The sequence below is a fragment of the Mytilus galloprovincialis genome, chromosome 2, assembly GCF_965363235.1.
Source record: "Mytilus galloprovincialis chromosome 2, xbMytGall1.hap1.1, whole genome shotgun sequence".
NCBI classification, from domain to species: Eukaryota; Metazoa; Mollusca; class Bivalvia; order Mytilida; family Mytilidae; genus Mytilus; species Mytilus galloprovincialis.
The window spans coordinates 75,697,243-75,720,931 of NC_134839.1; the positions used below are offsets into that span (position 1 = coordinate 75,697,243).

The following is a 23,689-nucleotide window of genomic DNA, read 5'->3' on the forward strand; positions in this document are numbered from 1 at the left end:
AAATTCATGTTTTAATGTTGTTTTCTGTCAGTTTCATTAGAATGGAGATAACAATATTGTACTTTAAGCTCCGACGGCATCAATTGGGGATTTGATGGTCGCAAATTAAGTTTACTGGCGACGCGGAGCTTAAAATACAATACAGTTATCTCCTAAATGGAGATATTATATAGTCTTTAACAATTATATTTAAAGAGTAAAATTACTATATTAAACAGGTATCGATAGATATCAATTGTATTGATTTGCATTGAAGTCTGGAAAATCCAGAGGATTCTCATTGGCATCACCTCTCAACATTGCTAACGTAACACACATGTTAATCATTGATTGGTCAGTTACATGGTGTGATGTCACTGCAAATCTGAAAATTGGCACTCACGCCACATCTTTCTATATCTATATTCTTGTTTATATACATGAAGATAGACGAAACAGAAGATTGACAGACAACACAAAGCAGCTGTATATGTATTGTTCTTATATAAAATAACTAATGTGGTTATGTAGACCTGTAATATGAAAATCTTACTTTTAATTTAATAAATTAAAATTAGTTCAATAAAGACCACTTCTTGATATCTGTTTTGTATACCCCATTATGTGATTTGTGGTGTGTTTGTGTGATTGGCATGAACATTTTATATATGTCTTTTTTCACATCTGCTCCCTGGTATAGTATGTTGGTTATTGTGTTGTTCAGTGATTACAGTATTTATGCAAGTTTAGATGAAATTTTATAAAGTGAAAAATTGTCCAACTTTCTGAAGTATAAAAGTGTTTTGGGGATCTTGTCACTTTTTTCAAACGTAGCACTATGACCTTCACCTTCAGTTGAGTGATCAATACAACACTTATATTCTCAAAGAAGAACAATGAAACTGAAGTATAATTATTTCTTTATCTTTTGAAAATAAATGTTCTTAACATGAACAATGTAAATTAAGAAAAATAACAATAGGATATATATATATATAAGCTGGTCCAAAACTACCAACATCTTCAATTACACCCAATCCATTACATAGCCAAAAATACAAATGGTCCTTTATCTGTCACCCTGTCATATCTGTTCTACTAAAGTACCTATAACTGTTCCAAACCCAAACTGACTATCACACCCTCAAAACATCATACTGAAGTTCCCATAACTGTCACACCCTCAAAACATCTTCCTGACGTTCGGATAACTGTCAGATCCTCAAAACATCATACTGAATTTCCAATACCTGTCAAACATTGGTAATACCATACCAAATTTCCTACGACTGTCACATTATCATGACATCATATACCCAGGTTTTTATAACTGCCACACCCTCATAAACATCATACCAATGTTCTGATAGCTGTCACAAATTGGTAACATCAAACCAAATTTCCTATGACTGTCACATCCTCATAAACATTAAACCCAGTTATGATTTTCACACCCTCAAAACATCACACCAAAGTTTCTATAACTGTCACACCCTGAAAGCATCATACTGAAAACCCGATAACTGTCGAACCCTCATAAACATCATACCCATGCTCTGATAGATGTCAAACATTGGTAACATCATACCAAAAGTTTCTATAACTGTCACCCCCTCATAACATCACACCAAAATTTCTATAACTGTCACACCCTCATAACATCACACCAAATTTTCTATAACGGTACCACCCTCATAACATCACACCAAAATTTCTATAACTGTCACCCCCTCATAACATCACACCAAAATTTCTATAACTGTCACACCCTCATAACATCACACCAAATTTTCTATAACGGTACCACCCTCATAACATCACACCAAAATTTCTATAACTGTCACACCCTCATAACATCATATTCAAGTTTCTATAAATGTTACACCAACATAAACATTAAACCCAGTTTCTATAACTGTCACACCCTCATAAACATTAAACCAAGTTTATATGACTGTCACACCCTCACAACATCACACCAAAGTTTCTATAACCGTCACACCCTCATAATATCATACCCAAGTTTCTATAACTGTCACACCCTCATTATATCATTATACCCAAGTAGTGGAAGGGGCATTAAGATTTACCATTGTAGGTACACATAGGCTATTTGGAATTTATTGAATATTTAAAGAAAGTCCCTCAACCTGTACAGATGGACTGGACGTACATCCTATAATTGGTTTCCATTCTCTAACTTTAGTATGCTTTTATGAAACTTATACACAATGCTTATTACCAAAAAGCACAGATCAAGTTTGAATGGTGTAGCATCGCAGTTACCATACTAAAATTATGCCTTTTTACAAACAGAAAAATTACTGAATTTTCGTTTCCATTGTTTTCCTCAAATAAATGTTATGAAACTTATACACAGTGCTAATTACCACAAAAGCTAATCAAGTTGAAATTGGTGTAGTATCACTTCTACCATTTTTGAGTTATGCCCCTTTACAAATTGAAAAATTGCCTTAACCAAATATTTTGAAACTTATACACAATGCTTATTACCACAAAACAAAGATATAATATGATTTTTGGTGGCCTTACTTTTACTGTTCTTTAGAAACACCCCTTTTCAAATTGAAAAAAATGCTGATCTCTTTGTTTTTGTTTTCTTCCTTCAAGTTTGCCTCAAATAAATGCAATGAAACTGATATGCAATGATTATTAATACAAATAAAATTGAGAAAGGAAATGGGGAATATGGCACAATAGTTTCAGAGAAGAATTTTGTAAAAAATAGAGTGAAGACAATATTAAGACAACTACGGACGCCAAGTGATGCTAACAGTATGAAATTCACTCTTCTTTCTCCAGGAAACTAATCACAGATGTTAAGTTCTTGTTTGTTAATCTTATATGCAGATCAGTTAATAATAACTTTAAACCAGAGTTTCTGTTATGCGCTAATCTAAGATGAAGTGGAGAGACACCATTTCTGGCCAACTTGGTCACTGCTGCTAATGACATAAATTTCTGTTGTAAAATTTCATCATATCTTTTCTTCACATCATGAAAGGATATGTGGAAAAGGTCTTCATCAAGCACTTCCTTCTCTATTTTTTCTGTGAATAAAGTAGTCAATACTCTCACATCTTCTTTTGCATCATGTGCTTGATAAGTGCAGTTTGTAAGTTTACTGACGAGATTTTCCTGCTTGTAGTTGCCAACATCACACTTTTGGAAGATTCTTTTTGAAATTTTCAGAGTGTCAACAAAACCAAAAACATGAGAAGAAAATTCTGAAAATAATTTAAATTCAGACATTCTATTACAAACAATAGGAATGTCAAAATTACAAGCATTGTGTCCAACAAGTATGGGTTGAGGAACTTTCTTTAGATATTCTATAAAATCCAAAAGAGCTTCCTGTATTGGTTTTGATAAGACTGGAATACCTCTATGGAACATAGTATTTGTTCCCCTATCGTATCTTAGCATATTCACAGCAGATGCCTGTTCAGAAATTTCACAACGTGGCTGAGCATACACATTAAAATCATCACCAGCTGCTATTTGCAAAATGTCACTATTTCTCCCTCTGCCAGTTGTTTCTGTATCAAATACAACATATGTAAAGGCATTTTCAGGTAGTGTTAATCTATTGGGAATTTCTGTTGTTTGGGTTAGTTCTTCATCTTGATGTAATTCAGCAGCTTGGTAGTAGGTAACACCTTCATGAATTTCCTTAGTTGCTTCTTTCCGACTTTTCAATATTTTTTTCAACAGACGTTTCCTCTTTGCTTGTAAACTAATCTGCTTCGCTTTTTGAAGCTTTCTCTTAGCAGCAATTTTTAAGGCCATTCTGAAGGTAAATTCTCCCGGTGATAATCCTACAGCCTTGTTAACCTATAAAAAAGAGACAAAACTTTATATTGCCACTAGCTTTATAAATCAAATATAAAGATATAGATTGTAGAACATTTGATGAAAAAGTGACTAAAGTCAATTCTTTTCCCTTATGGTCATTAAGGTAAATAAAAGGTCAAATTTCCTCAGATAGATCTTTTTTATACTTTGCCAAAATAAATTTTTGTCTATCCTTTTTAACGAAAAACTAATAAAAAGTCAGGGCTATTTATCAAGATACAGGTCATACAAATTGTTCAAATGTGCCCAGATTGTTCATGAAAAAAACACATTTTTTGGCATTATTAAAGAAATCTATGAGAATTTTGAGATAAAATAGAAGAAGATAACTTTTTTATATGCTTAAAGAAAGTTGAAAGAAAAAATGTTGTCACCAAACTTGTTGTATTGCTACAAGTAAGATACTAAATTACTCTTCCAGTCCAGTATAAAAAAAATAGTAAAAGATTTATCTCCCCTTAAATGGCCAAGCTGAAAAAAATAATCTAAAAACACAAATATTTTGTATTTATTTGAACATTTTGAATAATGCAATATATATCCCCAGGTTTTCTTTCTATAAATCAACAGTCTAACATATAAATTCCCAATCTGTCTCCAAATTAGCAGATTTATACCATGAATCTACATAAAAAATTTCAATTAAGGGGAGGTAAAAGATCTGCAAAACCTATAATACATCCATATCCAGGACAGTATGATGATAGTGGACTTATGATGAAAATATTCATGATGTAAGTGTCATACTAACATATAAAGTACACAAGAAGACAGACTACTCAGGCGGATTAACAGCAAATACAAGTTTTAAAGCCTTTTGTTAGACTCAGCCAGGAATCTAATCCCAAACCTTCATTATGGGCAAGGCATTGACTTAGACAAGATTTCTACTTGATGTTGTTGAAAAGTAACAGTTTGTATCAAGTTTATTAAATAATGTACACAAATGTAGCTCAACAATGTGAACCAAGTTTTGTGTGAAATTTTAATATCCATATATCTTTGTCTCTGTGTCATTAACTACATGACTTGGCATATTGTTTCCTTTATTTTTCTTAGGTCAGGTGAAGCCTGCAAGACTGTACAGAGTATAATAATTCTATACTCAAAATGTAGTTGAATTAATGCTTTTAACATGTGAAATACAGACCAAATTACAAAAACTTAACAATAACCAAAGAATCATGAAAATGAAACCATGGTCAGATGAAACAAAGCCAGACAGACATGTAAACCTTACAATCATTCCACATACCAGGTTTAATCTGCCTGCCTGTCTATCACTTATAGTTCTATCTAACACAAACCTTTTCTAAATACTTGTGACCCTCGTTCTTCTGCAGAACAGATGCTGAAATTCTCCCTGTCAGAGATTTGCTTGATCCAAATGACCTGTAAATATTAAGGTTGAAGGTCCCATTTATAATGCAGTTGAAATAGTATTTTTTGTATGAAAAATTAAATGCAAAACAACATGTTTACAATGAACAATGAGGCAAGTGTTGACAGAATAAACAAGTGAAACTGCGAGCTACTGCTCACTGATGATACCCCCGCCGCAAGTGGATAATATTAATAGTGTAAAAATATGCAAGTGTTTGGTAAACAGGAAATTGTCGAGTGATAAATCTGAAAACGCATCACACGGTATAGCTGACTTATATAAATCCTGAAACCAAATTTCAGAAATCCTTGTATTGTAGTTTCCTTAGAAAAATGTGACGAAAATTTTCAACTTGGCTATCATGTGTAAAATCATACAAGTGTTCGGTAAACAGGAAGTTGTCAAGTGAAGAATCTGAAAACGCATCACACGGTATAGCTGACTTATATAAATCCTGAAACCAAATTTCAGAAATCCTTGTATTAGTTCCTGAGAAAAATGTGACGAAAAATATTCATTGGACGGACGGACGGACTGATGGACTGACGGAAGGTCAGACAGTGGTAAAACAGTATACCCCCCTTTTTTTAAAGCGGGGGTATAATGATTGGTTTGATGTATAAATTATTAAGTGGCTAATTAAATGCATATTAAAGGATAAAAATATTCCAAAAATTTGGTTGCTTATATAGGGAATCAATGAAGCGTGACTGGAGCAGGCCCCTTTAAGGCAGCCTTTGGCAGTGATATTGTTGGCTTTTTTCAAAACTACATCTACCCTTTTTATAAGGAAAATATGCGTCATTTTCATGGAATTGGGAAATCTGAAATAAACCATAAATTTGACTGAAACTCCAATTCACAGACCCATTTTCAAGAGTCAAACCCTGCTTTAAAATAAGACCCCATTTTGTCAGTAAATTAATGATACATAAATATACCCTCAAATGTGCACATAATCCTAATACTGAAATTTTAGGCAAGAAAATTGATCAAATGATTGTTTTTCAGTTTGTATTTATGCACAATTTCTACTGAGACTGCACTGTTTGGGGAAAAGGTTGTCTTTTTGGGAAAAATTTAAAGTCATTTTTTTTTCAAATTTGGATTATTCTCCAGGGGGAAAAGCCTTTATATAATTATTCTCCACTTATTTAAGGCAAACAAATATCACTGATTGGGCCCCCACTTATAAAAATTTCTTGATCCGCCAGTGATAGTTGTTGATTTGTGTGTTATTTTGATCTCGTGTGGAGAGTTGTTTTATTGGCAATCATACCCCATCTTCTTTTTTATATCATTTAAATTCTTATTCATTATGATTATGAACAGATATCTTACTTGTTTTTTGGAGCTTTTGTTGAAACTATGAAATTAAAATTCTCATTTGCTTGGGTTGATCCTAAGTTGGTCAAGCAGGCAGCTCTATCTTTTTGGCTGTTTACAATGGCTTTAAGATCTGTCTGAAGACTTGGACATGTGAGAGGCTTACCCTGCGGTAGACTGCGGTACCTATAAAATTGATTGTTTAAATGTTAAGGATAAAAATCACAACCCAAAACAACTTTTTAGACACAAAAAAAAAATCAAATAATCAGTTGTACAATACATGTCAGTAAATCTGACTTCTGTGTTTATTGGCTAAGAATCTCAACATATATTTTTTTATTCTTGTTTTATATTTACCTATATATATACATTATATATTAACATAGTGGTATCAACTAATAACTTTTTTTCCTTGAATATTTTGCACAATTGGACACCTTATTGTTATTGAACTTGTTATATGTAATCTGTATAAGAAAATAACAGACTTTAAACAGATTTTTTAAAAGAACTTTATCCAGGCTTCTCATCTAATTTCCCCCTGTTCTTTGGGGGGTTAACGCTGCAAAGACTTTACAAGGCATCATTGTTAAGAAGTTAAAGCTGCAAACCAATTTTAAAGATATCCAGTTCAGAAGTAGATTAAATGCTAAATATTTACAATAGTATTAGTAGCATTAAACTAATTGAAATAGATATTTTTTTCTTTTTCTTAAAGTACTTTGTACTATACCTGAATTGAGAAGGATTCTTCTGATAACTGCACCAGGTAGCATCTTCACTGGCACAAAGAGAGTGGTCACCATATAAATGTGGAACTATAATATCCAGTGATTTTCTAAGACTCTCTGGCTCTTTTGTCTGGCATTCTTTTATGGCGTACATGAAGCATCTCCCAATGTAAGATATTACATTTGGTTGTTTTAGAACTTTATATTTGTGGCTAAGCTTATATAGTTTTGATGTGATGCCTTTTTTAGTGTGGTTACTGTCATCTTTCTTCTCAATGGAAGGGAAAACAGCTTTCAGTCGAGAAGTTGTGGTCGAGTCATTATCACCATGGATGACATCTATTGCACATCCAGTTTCCTCTAACTCTCTGGCCATTGATATTGCCATGTCAGGCTCCATTGCCTTACTAGAACCATCCCAGTTTTTTGAACATTCATGTACAGGTATAGTGTGGTTTTTGCTCTGATGTAGGGCACATATCTGGCAAGATTTACTTCTAAGAGAGAACTGCAGTACCTTTCCTGTTTCTTTCCCAATTAATGATGCATGGCCTGAAATTATGGACGTTGTTTTTACATAAAATGATTCCAAACAGGTAAATTACCGTGAAGGCAGATGTAAAAGTTATGTCTCTTGTAAATATTAATTATATATATACAAATATATCATGCTTACAAGGGGTATTTGCCAAAAATACCGGTTGAGAGGTACAAATTTCCAGAGAAATTTGATTACCTCGAAATCGGTATTTTTGGCAAAGTAACCCCTTGAAAGCATGATATAATTGTTTAATTCCACCGAATGTTCCACCTCAGAAAGTTTATTATTATTAGGTATCATATGAAATTTCGACTTGAATGTAAAAATTTTGTATACACTGCAGCTGTGCTATTTGCGCAGTCAAATTGCATTGAATGTATAGTTCATTTTTTTTATGTACAGTCACTGACTGTATATATATCTCCCTTTTTATAATAAGCTGGTTCATCAGTTTCAGTGAAGGGTAATACAAGTGGATTCCAGTTTTATGTGACCGGTTGACAATAAGTTTCTGTTGATTTTTATTTATGACGTCATTCGGTCCAAATTCAATAATGATGCTTTTTATCCTAAATATTTCATCTGTAACCATATACATGATATATAAAGAATGGCCATGAATTTGTCATATTAGAATAGAAATAATTCATTGAGCTATTTTTAGACATGGTATTCCCCATCTGCCATGGTATTTGCTATGGTATTTCCCATCTGTCATGGTATTTGCTAGCAAATACCCCAGCACATGGAATTCCCTAATGGCAAATACCCCAGCAGAGAAAAGAAAATCTCAATATATAGAAATTGGTGAAAAATACCATGGTTTTCATCCAATCAAAATACAGCATTATTACATAAGGTGGAATTACATGTAAAATTACATGTGTACAAGTTTTACCAGATTTTTATGACATTTATATCATTTGTTTTTTATCAGCAATGTTTAGGACAAATTAGAAAATCAGTGTAGATCAATTATTTTTAAAAGAGTTATGTCCCTTGAAAATATCAATTATATTGAAAAATGTATTGTAAGCATTCAAAATGATTCCAAATGCTTACATTTCTATAAGATAATAATACATGCAATATGAAAAGTTTAAAATAACTAAAAATTTAATTTATTTTTTGATTATTGATCTTGGAGTAAGTTTAAGTTGGACAGATAAAAAATGTGCAACATAATGAACACTGACATTGGTTATGTAATTAAATCCTGGCCATTAGTTTTCTCGTTTAAATTGCCATTTGTCATTTCACTGCCCTTTAGAGCTAGCTTTGCAATATTGGTTTTGCTCATTGTTCAAGACCACATGGTGGGACATATAGTTGTTAATATCTAAATGTTTTGGTTTATAGGGAATAAATGTCTAAATTTAGCAATCATACCACATCTTTCTTATTTTCATACAAGTAAAAATAAACAGAAAAATTCTCACCTGTATTACTATTATAATTCCATCCTGTACCCCTTTTCTGCCACCCACCGTCAAAGCTTACTTCCATCTTTAAAAAAAATAGATACATACATCTTAAATACATGTACTGAAGAATTCATGTTAGGCAAGAAATAAAATTTGAACTGTTTGATGTTGCCTAACCAACCATCTATAAAGCAGTCTACCTGTATTCTAAAAAGCTGTTTTTACAGAAGCAGATTTTGGCAACAGATTATAAAATATTTTCTCTTTCAATGATGAAAATGATGAAATACATAGTTACTTTCCAAAATATTGTTCCTGATCAATATCAAGCCAGTCCTGAATCAGCCCCTTATTAAGAATTTTTAGTGTTTATATATGCAATTGTAGTGAGTTTAAGTGTGCACTTTTCCAATAATCCCTATTTTCAAGTAAGTAACCGGTCCATGAGTTTTATTTGCTACAAAACAGGAGAAAAGCTCAGCAATTAGCCTTCCTTTTCGTCTGACATGATTTTAAAGCTCATAAAAAATAATTTTTGTATTTTCCAACAATGTACATATATATTGTATATATTTATTCATGATAATTAATATAAAAATAATCATTTGGAATTTTAAGTTTATTACCTTTCCATTTCCCTTTTCAATTTCTTCCTTTTGGGCCTCAAGACAAGATTTTTTGGCTACAGTCTCCAGAGTTGTATCGATCTTTTGTTCCCTTCTCTTAAGAGTGGACGGCACAACTGGTGGTAAATTTAAAGCTGCAAGCAAGTTGTTAATCTGTACTGGGCCCATTCCTGTGTGTACCATGGCTACAATATTTTGCATACATATTAGTTTTAAAGAACAATTGCTTCCAAGAAAAGTCGCATTTTTATCAGATTAAATGCACCAACACTGAACAGAAATATCAATTCATTATTAAATCATGATTGTCAAATTGACATATTTATTCCGTATTAATTTTTCATGCAAGCTGATCATGAAGGAAAAGTTGAAAATGTATACATAGTATTGGATGAACGAAATTTTAGTCATTGAGCTTTATAATAAGTCACTTAAACTTTAATCCCTTTTTTTTATTACATAAGGAAGAAATCAAATTAGGGACTGCCTGATCCAACACCACTTTTTTTCCAATAATGATAAATCTCATCTTAGGGCGAAATTTGATGGGCATAAAATTTACATCAGTCATCATGGTAATATACTTTTCTTTTGCCTAATATAAATCATTATAATGTAGACAGGAAATGAGAAAATAATAAATTATAAAGCAGCAAAATTTAATCTTTAACCTGAGTATAGTATTGGATTCAAACTTTAACTGGTCATGATAAATCTATACCAAATATCAAATATCAAATTAATATCTATGTAGATCTTCCCACTGCATCAGCTTGTCTTGCAAAACATGCATTGGACTTAGACAATCGCTGAAATGCAGTTGTAAGGGGAAAAGAGGGGGGGTGGGATTATTCTTTTAAATGGTTTAAAAATAACGAAACAGTGTAAGATAATTGATTTCTTCCTATTGAAATCAAAGTGATTTTAATACCCCCACCCAGGGTTTGAAATTAGCAGGAGCCCACACGCCAATAGCCCCTAAAATTTGATGTGGACTACTTAAATTTCAGTTTTCTTGGGTATTGGGTCCGTTCGCCCTAATAACATGTTCTCCCTGGGATTATTCTTCCATAGCGTCCATTGCCCTACTAAAATAAATATAATATTCAGGGCATTGAAGTTAAATAAACTTATTCAGCAGTGGCGGATCCAGGGGGGGTTCCGGGGGTGCGCACCCCCCTTTATTTTTGCCGATCAATGCATTTGTATCGGGACATATGTTTTGCACCCCCCCTTTGCCCTGGGTTCCCTGGGTTAGCACCCCCCTTTCGAAAATTCCTGCATCCGCCCCTGTTCAGACAGATTCAGTCTATTGCTTGTTTAGGATCAGAAAATAATAAGACAGGGCGAATGTATCCTGAGCAAACAGGTATCAGGGCGAACAGGTACTAGGGCGAACGTAAATCAGTGAGAATGGACCCAGATTCCTTTTCTTATATAGGAATATATATTTGGCATACACAAGTTAAGCTGTGGGCTACAGCTGCCAGTCTTCAGTTCAATCCCTGCCCACCCCATCCGTTACAATTGTAGATTACATAGTTGTTCCCTTTCATTTTTTTTTCTATAATATTTAAATGTATGTACACAAAACATTGTAATTACCTAGTGCTAATTTTGAATTGATGTCAAATGTTCCGTTGTTTCTCTTTCCTGTTTTAACGTCGTTTAATGAACTACACACACTGTTCTGACACCGTATAAAAAGTATGCTGCCTAAACCATATCGTCTCTCGCTCTCGATGTCGGCCAGGTGTAGTCGAGCATCACACGAGGTGCAAAACATCTGTTGGGCTAAGGCTTGAAGCTCGACTATCCGTCTACCTGTTTTCCAGTCATTATTAAGAGATGGGTCAATGGTACAGCTTGCACCAAGTTCAATATCTGAGTCTGAGAAAACTGGATAGGTGTTGGCATGCACGTAGTTGTGATCTTCTGTAATGGGCTCATCAACAGGATGACTTACTAATATATTTCTTCTGGACTCTTGAGCTTTGAATTGCTTCACAAATGACTTTTTCGATTGAAATTTTCCTGTTTTACTTCGCAACATTTTGCAGACGATAAGTAGAATGTTTGCAAATTAAGTTTGCATTGACAAGGTAAATTTCGCTGATTTCAAACGCTCGAGTGAATCAGCGTTATTCCACGATTTGAATACGAGTTGTCTCCCTGTGAACGCAAACCTTACCTTAAATGCCAAATTAGAGTTTTAACCCCGATTTCACGATCCACTTAACACAGAAAATGATAGTGCGAGTTGGGCATCCGTGTACTATGGACACATTCTTGTTTTATATAAGTGATGTGCATATCGTTTCTTTTGTTGTCTATAAGAATAAATAAATAATTTCGTTGCTAAAATGGTCATCATAACATAATTTTCCCTTTGAATTTCAGAAAAATCTAACTATCTATAAAAAAGAAGATGTGGTATGAATACCAATGAGACAATTCTCCACGAGAGACTGAATGACAAAGAAACGAATAACAATAGGTCCCCTTATGGCCTTTAACAAACAAAAAAGACATACCGCATAGTCAGCTAATCTATTTATATTTTTACCCCATTTAATTTTTTCACCAGTTTTAAAAAAAATGGTTACAGTTAAGTAATTCGCTTTTATCCTGCAATTAGCTAGTTATTGTATCATATAACAGGTAAACAACATTTTTGCTTTGTTTGTACATGTGCAGATAAGTTTTCCTGCTACCCGCTTCCATGTTGATCAATTGGTAATATGAATATTTCTTTCTGGGTAATAGTTCTGGGGTTTTCTTCGAGTCCGCGTTTCAATAATTGTAAAAATCAGAGACAATGGTTAAGATTTAAACAACTTATGCTCAAATACCAGGTGTAAATTGTAAACAATATATGTACATTGTCAGAAATATAAAATGTATTAGTTGCTGCGAAACAGGAGAAAATTCGGCATGCCTCGCTTTTCGTCCTGTTTCTAAAGCTCGTACAAATAAATGTCACGTTTACCGACAAAGTACATTCAATTTGATAATCAATACATTATTCCAATGTTGTTGATATGCATTTATCTTTTTGTTCAATATTTCAACGAAGATCGTCGTATAAATTAGAAACATCAACTTATTTTCCGAGAGTCATGAATTCAATGAATATTATTGCGGGATATACGACATAAACGGTAAGCTTCGATGCGTTTAGTTATGAACGCGAATGGTTCGATAAATATAGCTAAATACACAATTAAGCCAAATGTTCATAAAAGGGATTTGCTGCACATCATTATTCTGAGAAATCTTATTTTAAAAAATATAAAATTTCATACAAATATATTCTATTGGATCTAAATGTTATCATTCTAAAATATACATTGTTTTGACAGTTTCCGTTAAATATTGCCATTTTTAGATATATCGGTCCCCCTTTTCTCGGCTACTGTTAAAGCGAGACGTTTTTTTTTAATTATTAATAGCTAGCGAGGCATGAAGTTTATATGATTCAATCCAAATTATCCGCAAAGTGCGGAAACCCTCTTGGATTGATGCAATCTTGTTCGTCTTGAAATCGACGTAACATATTTAGTCAAAAATCTTTTAAAAAATTACCTATATAACGAAAAAAAACTGTGACAGACTTTAACACGAAAGGGAAGGCTTAAGTTCTTCTGTAATTTTCCTGCTACTGATTATAAATTAAGAAAGTTCACTTGTCATGTTTTGTATTGTTGGAATTTCGGAATCCGTTTAAGGCACCATGAAACAATTGCCAGCTAACTCCCAGTTTTCAAAAATCTTTAAATGTGCAGTTTGTCATTGATACGATTTGAGTTCTCAAATGAATCAATATAGAATAAGGCTTATAAGACATTTGTAAAAAATATAAAACCCTTGTTATGTTTTATTACTTTTTTAGAACTTCTTTATGTTAAAAATATGAATCAAAGTACTGAAGTACTGAACATCGGATGACCGCAAGTTCTTGTGGATGGTCACAAGTACTTGTCTCAGAAAACCAAATCACATCTCTCTGCCTGAAAGTGACGTTGAAGTACAGATGTATATTTTTCTGAGACAAGTCCGTGCGGAGATGATAAAGTCAACCTCATCGTAGTAGTGATACAAATCAGTATACTCTGTTTTTTTTGTTATATATTATTTCAATATTTGTAAATTACATTTACATGTATATATAATTTTCATCCATTTGTATATCATTATATTGCACTATATTAATACTAGTTCTGTGCAAGTGCATGATGGACACTCTTCTATAATAATTCGATTTTTCTAATAGATTGAATTTGAGTGGGCATTCATATTTTCCCGCAAAACGTCAGAGTCCCACGCAGAGAGAGCAAAGACAGAACTCTGCATAGGAGATTGCAAACGTTCTTGAGATATTCTTCCGCATCCGTTAACACACTTTTTCTGTACGTGTGTATAAATATCAAAGATTTTTTACTTTATTAATGTTTCTAACGGCATTTTTATATTATTAATTTATGTTCAAAAACATATATTTTTAGGAGTATCCATTTAAAAATGAATTAAGAACAAGCGATAAGGAATGTAATTTTGCACTCGAGAATGTACGCGTATTTATCATGTTTATAGATCGGTTACAATCTCAAAACGAAGGTTACGTAATGGAAATCTAGGCGACAGCAATGCACATGAATGCCCTCACGGTCATCCGATGTAAAATGAATAGAGAAGTTGTTCATTAAAATATCATTAGATAAACAAACACATAGACCTAAAAAAAATCTTTTTGATTTCTCATTCAATGACCAGTGGCGGAACCAGAATTTTTGAAAATGAGAGAGCTGTGTTTGTTGGTTCTATAAGCAGTTCAAATAAGAGGGGGCTCGGGACTCAGTTTTGCCAAAAATCCCTGCTAATTTAAAAAAAAAAATACAAGATAAGAGGTGGCGAGAAAATATCTTCGTCCTCGGTCAATATAATCTGAATAGACGCATATATAATGTGTTGACCTTGTCAAAAGTCTATAATTGATAAATGTAATTCGGCGCCTTCCAAAACCATATGTTATGATTATGTATGCAAGATATGGCGACCTATGAAATGACCCGCTTGATGCAGATGAAAGAGAACATTACATAAATAAGGCTGTTAGTGCTCTCGTTTGAATTGTTTTACATAATCATTTCGGGGCCTTTTATAGCCGACTATGCGGTATGGGCTTTGCTCGTTGTTGAAGGACGTACGGTGACCTAAAGTTGTTAATTTCTGTGTCATTCTGGTGTCTTGTGGAGAGTTGTCTCATTTGAAATCATACCACGTCTTCTTTTTTCATATCAACTTATTTTCCGTTCACATTTTCCGTAAAGAAATGAGGTTGCGTTTTGTTTTTTACATGTAGCTTTTTTTTTGCTTCGAATAACGGGGCAGAGCTTTTAGTTTCAGTCGATATACACGCCATTTTGAAATAATTACTTGCTACATATGATTTCTGTTTGGTATCTTCATGATGTGGCTGATATTCAGCAACAACTATTGGCTTAAATAAGATAAAGAATTACAGACTGTTCTCTTCTGAGGATATTAAGCCATCAAATGCCGGAAAATTAACTATGTGTTTTACATTTCAGATCAAATGTTATTAATTCATGGTTGTTTTATTATGCATATATTACACACCGAAATTGAAAATATAAATATCAATCATTAATACAAAATGTACGTCTTTATTTGCATTGCTAATCTGCAATCTGCTCGACTTGTTTGCTAAAAAATGTTCCTATACCTATACAATGATTTCAAAAATGCATTATATGTATTTTATGACTTTTGTTAATCTAGGCACATCCCCAGAGAGACACAACCCGAAAATCGTGTCTATATATTTGTAAATATTTTAATTCTCAACAAGTAAAGTGAACAAAATATATAAAGAATGGATGTATAACACACACTCTTAAAGTAGAACAACATAATTTCCCCTATAAACTAAATATTTATATAACATGTTTATATCAATCAATACAAATACCCCATCTCCAATACTAAATCAACAACCCGATGCAAACATATTACCTTGAAAAAGGATACATCGAAGTAGTTCAGATTTTTTTAGAAAGCTAAAACTTAAAATTTTCTTTATTTTCAAAGTGTATATCACTGATGCGTTTTGTTTTAATCTGTGTCAAAAAAGCGTTTACCAGAACGTAATAGGTGTTTACACATAACGTAATTGGTGTTTGGACATAACGTAATAGGTGTTTGGACATAATGTTATAGGCATTTGCACATAGCGTAATAGGTGTTTGCACATAATGTAATCGGTATTTGCACATGACGTAATAGATGTTTGGACATAATGTTATAGGCAGTTGCACATAGCGTAATAAGTGTTTGCACATAATGTAAGCGGTATTTGCACATAATGTAAGCGGTATTTGCACATAACGTAATAGTGTTTGCACATAATGGAATTTAAGTTAATAGACTTAAATTCAGTTATCGCCGGGGCCACTCACGGATTGTGTTTCATGTTTTAGATTTACCCAACATGTGTGACGTTATATTCTGTGACGTCATTTAGTCCTTTTTAGAATTTCATCGCAGCAAGCAAGCTGTTTAAATTTTGTAAGCGGTAAACTTGAAAATTGAAATGGTAAAGTAAACTAGTGTAAGAATTTGTATGGTTATAACCTGACTCATGCTTCTAATGTTTATTAGAAGTAATCTTAGAAAGAATTCGTTTTATCGATCGTCATTTTTGAACCATATTGCATCGCCACGTGGAGAGCACATGTAAAGACTGAATGAGAAATTGGTCCCATGAATGGATTATTCGTTTTCAATTTTATAATTATTTAATTTTTACAAGTGTGAGTAATTAGATGCAACACTGTCCTAAGATTTGCAGATTATAATCATGTTTACCATGCGTCATTGTATATTTCTACATAAAATTAGATGCACGACGAGTTTAATTTGTTTTTATTTTATTTTTTTTATATATTACTTTTTCCCCATATCTTATACTATTGAAATTGAGTATTGACAGATCGTCTAGTGCCTATGGGTCAGTGCTATGGGTAAGCCTAACAAATTGTATTTGCGCTGTAACAGATCATGCAGGTTAGTAACGTGTCTCAATGATTATGTGTTGTGGGGCAGGTGTTATTTAATGAACTCCCGAAAACTTCCGAATTAAAAGTAAATTTTCCTTAAGAGGGTATACATCGGTAATTGTGTATCTAGATCTTTCATAGCACATATACAGCAAATATTCCATGAAAGGATATGAACGTAAAAGGGACGTACTCTTTGGGGCGAATGACCCAGGTTCGTAACCGGAAGTTCAACTTTCGATACAAATAAACAAAAATCTTGGAAATCTTGAACAGAGACCATACCCGGAGTTAAGAAGCAGTTGGTGGATTTAAGCAAATATTATCATTATCTGTATATATCCGGCTATAAATTTTGCGTGTACCTACACATTTGTGTACTAAAAATTGTCAAGAGTCGTTCATCACAGTGACATGTATACATTTTTTAGTTGCTACTACTCTCTAGCCTAGACTAGGTCGATATGGTATGAATAGTTCGGTTAAATCAAGAATTTAGCCATATGTAAACAGGCCACAGCTTGAATTATTGTTGTAATAACTAAATTATATACTAATATTACACTATGTTACTATCAACTGACTATGGATTTAAGTTTAATAAATATATAAATCTGTATATATACTAATTTTGAATTATTTTTTTTTAAATTATTGTAACTATTATCGACACAACTACATGTATGAGTATACGTAATTTTTAATTGTTATTGTTTCTTTGTACAGTCATTTGGTTTTGTTATGTCAATGCTATGTAGCAAAGTGGAACTAATATTTACTTTTTGTTGAGTTGTAGCACAATGTTGGGTAGATCAGTTAGAGACCTTGCTCGACCACAGAACACGGCCAAGGGTCGTAACAGTTGGACCAGAGACTTGGACAACAAGGACACACCAGTTTTTACAGATGGGTTACCAGACTGGACTGGATTCACGACTCATCACGCCACTAACTCAACTCCTTTGGTCACATATGCATACCTTTGTACATTGAATCATCATCAGATGTTATTTATGCAAACTCCTAGAGTTTTGCATTGGTATGATCCAGTTGAGAATTTTTCAGGTAATCGTCAGATTTACTAGTTAAAAGCAGTATATTACTTTTAAGTTAAACCCCCTCATGTACAAAATGTACATGTGATTACAACATATAACAAACATATTTATATAGATTAAGACAACTTTTTCATTTTTTTTTTTCTAATCTTATGGGTTAGATTGAAAAGATTTGTGTAACGTTTATATCTCAGTTTCTAAACTTAAAATTGCTGAATGTGTTACTTTTACAAATTTATATGGCGTTACAATGATGGGATGCCGCATCATATGTTTGAAATAAAAAAACTTTCATAAATACGAGGTTACATTCTATATAATTGTTATATAATATATTACATTGAAACTTTTAAATGTTGTTTGGTATTTATCACATTTTGAATGGAGGACGCTATCGATTTATATAACATTATAATATTTATCTTGTTTAATAACCTGATAAAAAAAAATCGATATGCTGTACTGCATGAATACAGATTTTGCAATAAAGTACCACAATTTAAAGGACAAAAGTTTATAGAAGTATATATTTATTGATCACTAATTTAGGACAGACTTCTTATTGCTGTTTGCCACAAACCCTACCAACCAGTCTCAGGGTGTGGGAAATTTTCATTGTTATTGATTTTTTTATATTAAGGGTAAAAAGGGGTCCAATGGTTTTATCTTGTAATCAACTTTTAAATGAGACTATTTCAAGTTTTGTGTAATTTAAATTTGTCAGTAGCAGTTAAACGGATATGTATATGTAATATTAGCAAATCTAGTACAAACTAAGTAATTATTTACAGCTTGTCTTGCAGTCTGCTCCTCCGTTAAAAATCTTTAGTATTTAGGTGTCGAAAACAGCTTTAATTTATACATGTACTAGTCTAGAATGTATTGTAATCTTCATCCTGGGAATTCTAGAAGTTGCCCAATTTATGAGTATCTTACACTGTATGTTTAGGTGCCGTTTGTTATTTTAGGCTGGTGCATTACCAGGAACTTTTCATTTGCATAAATCATTGGCCCTACTGGTTGCTTGGCAACAGTTGATTCCAAATTATGGTTGTTATTTATTATGAAATTATAGTACCGGTTGAATTTCAGTAACAGTTAGCATGAATGCTGGGGCTTTTGAAATGTTATGCTTTTAATTATGAGGGTATCAAGATGTAACTGTTGTTAATCACTTGTTGTTTGTGTTTTGTTTTTTGTGTAACGCAGGTCATCCTTTATAGCTTTTGGATGTCCTAACAGGTAACTTTAACCAGGTTTACTTTGATTAATATAGGCCTTCTTGTGATATCCAAGTTCAAATCACCTTATCCTTTAATGGAAATAAGGTTTCATTTGGGCAACCTGGTTCAAACCCAAGATGAGAAAGAGAGAGAGAGTGGTTGCTCCTGTTAAACTAAATGTTTGTTTTTGCTTACATGGATTTAGACTCTAGTATAGGGTTCTCATAGTCATTCTTTTAATTTGCGTTTGCCTGAGTTGATCCAGTTATTCTTGCTTTGTATTTATGGGCGTTTACATTATAATAATTTCACTCCTACATAGTCATCTTACACATTCAGGTATTGACCATCCAATCTTTTATGGTAATACACTTTACAACGGACAAATGTCAGCTTTTACCTCAAAAACTAACAAAACATAAAAGCAAACTTATCTAAAGTAGAAATACTGTTGCCTGCATATATATGGCTTATTTTGGCTTCAATATTGATTCACTTGCACATCTATGCATCAGACTAAAACTCCTTTATTTTTAAACCAGTTGCAGGTATGATAAGAGTTATGTTTCTCTAATATATTTTATGGTGATATGATATTAAACCCCCATGACGGGTTGGTGCTAGATTTTCGTATATTCAAGGCATAGTTTTTCGAACAGTTTAATTGAGGTCTGGAGCTGGCATGTTGGTAACTGTTCGTAGTCCCTTGTTGATTTTTGTAATATCGTCATTTTCAATTTTTGTTTTCTTTAATTTGTTACTTATTCTGATATTGGACTCTTTATGATTTTTACTGTGCGTATTATTGTGCGTTGCTTCTTCTTCATTTTAGTTGAGATTTTGAAAAACTTGTTTAACCCCTCGCCATTTAAGTATCTGTTCCAAGTCTGGGGCCTCTGGCCTATGTTAGCTTGGGATGAACTTTTATTTTAGATTTGAGTTTAGTATGACATTCATTATCACTAATCTTGTAAAAAAAAAAAAAAAAAAAAAAATAATCATTATGGATGAAACCATTTCTGGTTTTTAGAGGGATTGCTTCAGATGCTTGGCCCCAACTGCAGATGTTTATCCTGCTATTACCCCAAGGGAATTTTTACAGTTATTTCAGACCTTTAGTAACCGTTTACTTGTAAGTTCCACACCACCCGTAAATACCAAGTATCAGAGAGGCCAGTCTTTCTTTTTTTCATGAGTTCGGTTCTCTAGTTGATTTATTGAATACATTTCCTATCTCTTTATGAATTGTTAAGGTATTGCTTACTTGTACATTTTGTATCGCTCTCAACAAAAATTGTGACATTACTAATTTACTAGGATTGGATATTTTTTTTTAGTAATTTAATGTGTGTCAAAATTGAGGTTTGAGTTTTTAAGAAGGTATTAATACTCCAGGCCAGAGTCATGCTGAAGTTTAGCGATATTTTCTTATCTTGTGTTGGTATGAATTCAGTGTATTTGAAGCTGTCCTTTCATTGATTTTGGAGGATTATTAAATGGGTTGGAGATCCAATACTGACACTTAATACAGGGTTTTACAGAAGAATTATTATTTTTCTTGATTTATTATGCTTTAAATTGTATTCGTATTACTATGTAGCTATACTTCCATGTAGCTATTTGCCGTACAGAATTGTAGGAGATTTTTAATGTTTGATGTTTGAATAGTAGAATCCTCAATAGTAAGTATGTTTTTGTAGCAGACTGACATCCTCCAGATGGGGTTGACTTAGGTCTAGCCACAGAAATGCATTTTTGTGGTGGCATATTTGTCGCATGTTAAAAAGTTAACTCAGAATATATAATGAAACTATAAGGATCCAACATATTTTTAATAAACTTGTAGTGGTATTGACACAGGTAGTTCTAGAGTGGGTCTTTGCCAATGAGATGAAGAACATGATCAGATGGAGTGTGAGATTCATCATTCTTAAGTCAGGATTGTCTCAATTTAGACCAATGCAAACATGGACTGGTGCTGCTATAGAATTTACAACTATTTATTGCCGTTATAATAAGCGGTCAGGTTGCTACATAAAATATTATGATTTTCGATCAGACCTGAACTTTTTCAACTAGATGTTTTTCACTTGTCACCCTTAACCTGCTTATGAAATGAATTATTAACATCTTTATATTATTTGTTGATATACTATAATATACTATATTTTATGATATACAAATACAATCAACTATCTTGTGGTTTGCTGTAGTTTTGGTAAGTATTTTTATCTGTGTAGGTAAATATGTTTTGAACAGTTGTTCACAAAACTTCATCTAGATTAATTAACATATATTATGTACCAGTTGTACTTTAAATAAAAATATCTATTTATCTATCTAGACATTTATCATATATATGGACCAAGTTGTGCGTTAAATAAAATAGCTCTTTATCTACCTAGATTATTTAATATATATATATGTACCAAGTTGTACGTTAAATAATATGTATCTATCTATCTAGATTATTTAATATATATATGTACCAAGTTGTACGTTAAATAAAAATATCTATCTATCTACCTATCTGTAGTTATCTCATATCTGGTTCACAGCTTTGCAGCGAACCGCCCTTTTTATGGCGTTTGACAGAGTCTCTGTTTTCCTCCGTCAATGTGGCAGAATTCGCTGCATAGAATCTTAATGTTAACTATGAAATTTTAGGTTTTTGGATAATACAGACTACACTTGTGTATCCCACGGTGTTTTCTAAATTTAAAGCACCAGTGTATCCCACGGTGCATCTTTACATTTTCATATATATCTATCTTCACATATATCTATCTATCTACCTGGTTGCCATATTATCTTCGGGTAACCGACCATAGATCTATCTACATATACATGGTCTATGGTCTATCTATCTTTATATATATATTATATATTATATGAATCTATCATATTATGAATAAAAGCTGTGGCCAGATATCGCCAAACCATATATGTATTTTGTTTTAATGGCACCATCTGAGATAATGGAATTTAAGTGAATAGACTTAAATTCAGTTATCGCCGGGGCCACTCACGGAATGTGTTTCATGTTTTAGATTTACCCAACATGTGTGACGTTATATTCTGTGACGTCATTTAGTCCTTTTTAGAATTTCATCGCAGCAAGCAAGCTGTTTAAATTTTGTAAGCGGTAAACTTGAAAACCCGCCCTCCCACTCCTTTTTATTGAACAAGATACTGCTCTTTTGTATTTATTTTTCAGGTTTGTGTCGGTGATAGTGGTGATACAGATTTGACTGATGATGTTAACTCGTTTGCTGTTGAGAAAAGTGACTTTTATTTGAACTTTGAGCATCATAAATATATTCCCGTAAATGGCAGAATTCGCTGCATAGAATCTTAATGTTAACTATGAAATTTTAGGTTTTTGGATAATACAGACTACACTTGTGTATCCCACGGTGCATCTTTACATTTTCATATATATCTATCTTCACATATATCTATCTATCTACCTGGTTGCCATATTATCTTCGGGTAACCGACCATAGATCTATCTACATATACATGGTCTATGGTCTATCTATCTATATATATATATTATATATTATATGAATCTATCATATTATGAATAAAAGCTGTGGCCAGATATCGCCAAACCATATATGTATTTTGTTTTAATGGCACCATCTGAGATAATGATGTAGTTGTTATACATAACTTAATAGGTATTTGCACACAACGCAATAGGTGTTTGAAAATAGGGTAAACTATGTTTGCACATAGTATAAACGATGTTTGCACATAGGGTGAACGATGTTTGCACATAAGGTTAACGAGGTTTGCACAAAACGTATAAGTTGTTTGCACATAATGTAAAAGGCTTTGCACATGACGTAATGAATGCTCACAGAGAGTATCAAGTGTACGGCAAAACGCATATGAATTATACCATGATGTATTGTGTTTTTCACTGGAGATACATATGTATAAACACAACATAACGCCAAAAGACTATAATATCATGAGGTTTACATAGAACAAAGGTGTATCAAAACAAAACGTTTAGAACATTCGGCATAACAATCACATTTGAGACAGGACGCAATAATTATTATTAACTGACATACGTAAAAGAAGAAAAGACACAACATAGATAAAATATGAGAGAATGTGAAGGTGGTTGATCATAAAGTTTCGAAGTATTCACAGAATATATAGTAGTTAAAGCATGATGTAATGCATATTGTACACAACAAACTTTAGCAATGACTTATCATACAACTGTTTGTCCAAACAATTAACTAACTTGACATAACACAGAGATGCCGTGTCATGACATACAGACATTTGCACATAACATAAAGAAGAAACGACAGGACGTAAAGACAAAGCGACAGAACACATTAAATATTTACACTATAAGACAGTTCTGCGTTCCATATTATTAAGCTGGGGTCACACATTCACGATTTTTACTGTCG

General features: G+C 32.8%; 1 protein-coding gene and 1 long non-coding RNA gene across 2 annotated transcripts; one reads left to right on the forward strand and one right to left on the reverse strand.

Moving 5' to 3' along the window:
* Window positions 1-882: 882 nt before the first annotated feature.
* On the reverse strand, window positions 883-12,090 carry LOC143064406 (uncharacterized). The gene is made up of 7 exons (XM_076237218.1): window positions 11,496-12,090; window positions 9,891-10,075; window positions 9,280-9,346; window positions 7,302-7,851; window positions 6,581-6,751; window positions 5,163-5,247; window positions 883-3,834 (listed from the first exon to the last, which is right to left on the reverse strand). The coding sequence occupies exons 1-7, from the start codon at window positions 11,941-11,943 to the stop codon at window positions 2,785-2,787; spliced, it is 2,556 nt and encodes an 851-aa protein (XP_076093333.1). The 5' UTR covers window positions 11,944-12,090; the 3' UTR covers window positions 883-2,784.
* A 4,227-nt stretch (window positions 12,091-16,317) lies between these two features.
* On the forward strand, window positions 16,318-22,869 carry LOC143064407 (uncharacterized). The gene is made up of 2 exons (XR_012975240.1): window positions 16,318-17,436; window positions 17,766-22,869. It is a non-coding gene; the product is annotated as an uncharacterized LOC143064407 (long non-coding RNA).
* Window positions 22,870-23,689: the final 820 nt, after the last annotated feature.

Bases quoted from the DNA above. Each gene is read 5' to 3' on its own strand.
- LOC143064406 (XM_076237218.1), bottom strand. From the start codon at position 11,943: ATGTTGCGAAGTAAAACAGGAAAATTTCAATCGAAAAAGTCATTTGTG. The intron at 9,347-9,890 runs GTAATAAACTTA...TTTTTTTTAAAG, and splicing joins TTGAAAAGGGAAATGGAAAG to ATGGAAGTAAGCTTTGACGG. The intron at 6,752-7,301 runs GTATAGTACAAA...TCAATTTTATAG, and splicing joins AAGAATCCTTCTCAATTCAG to GTACCGCAGTCTACCGCAGG.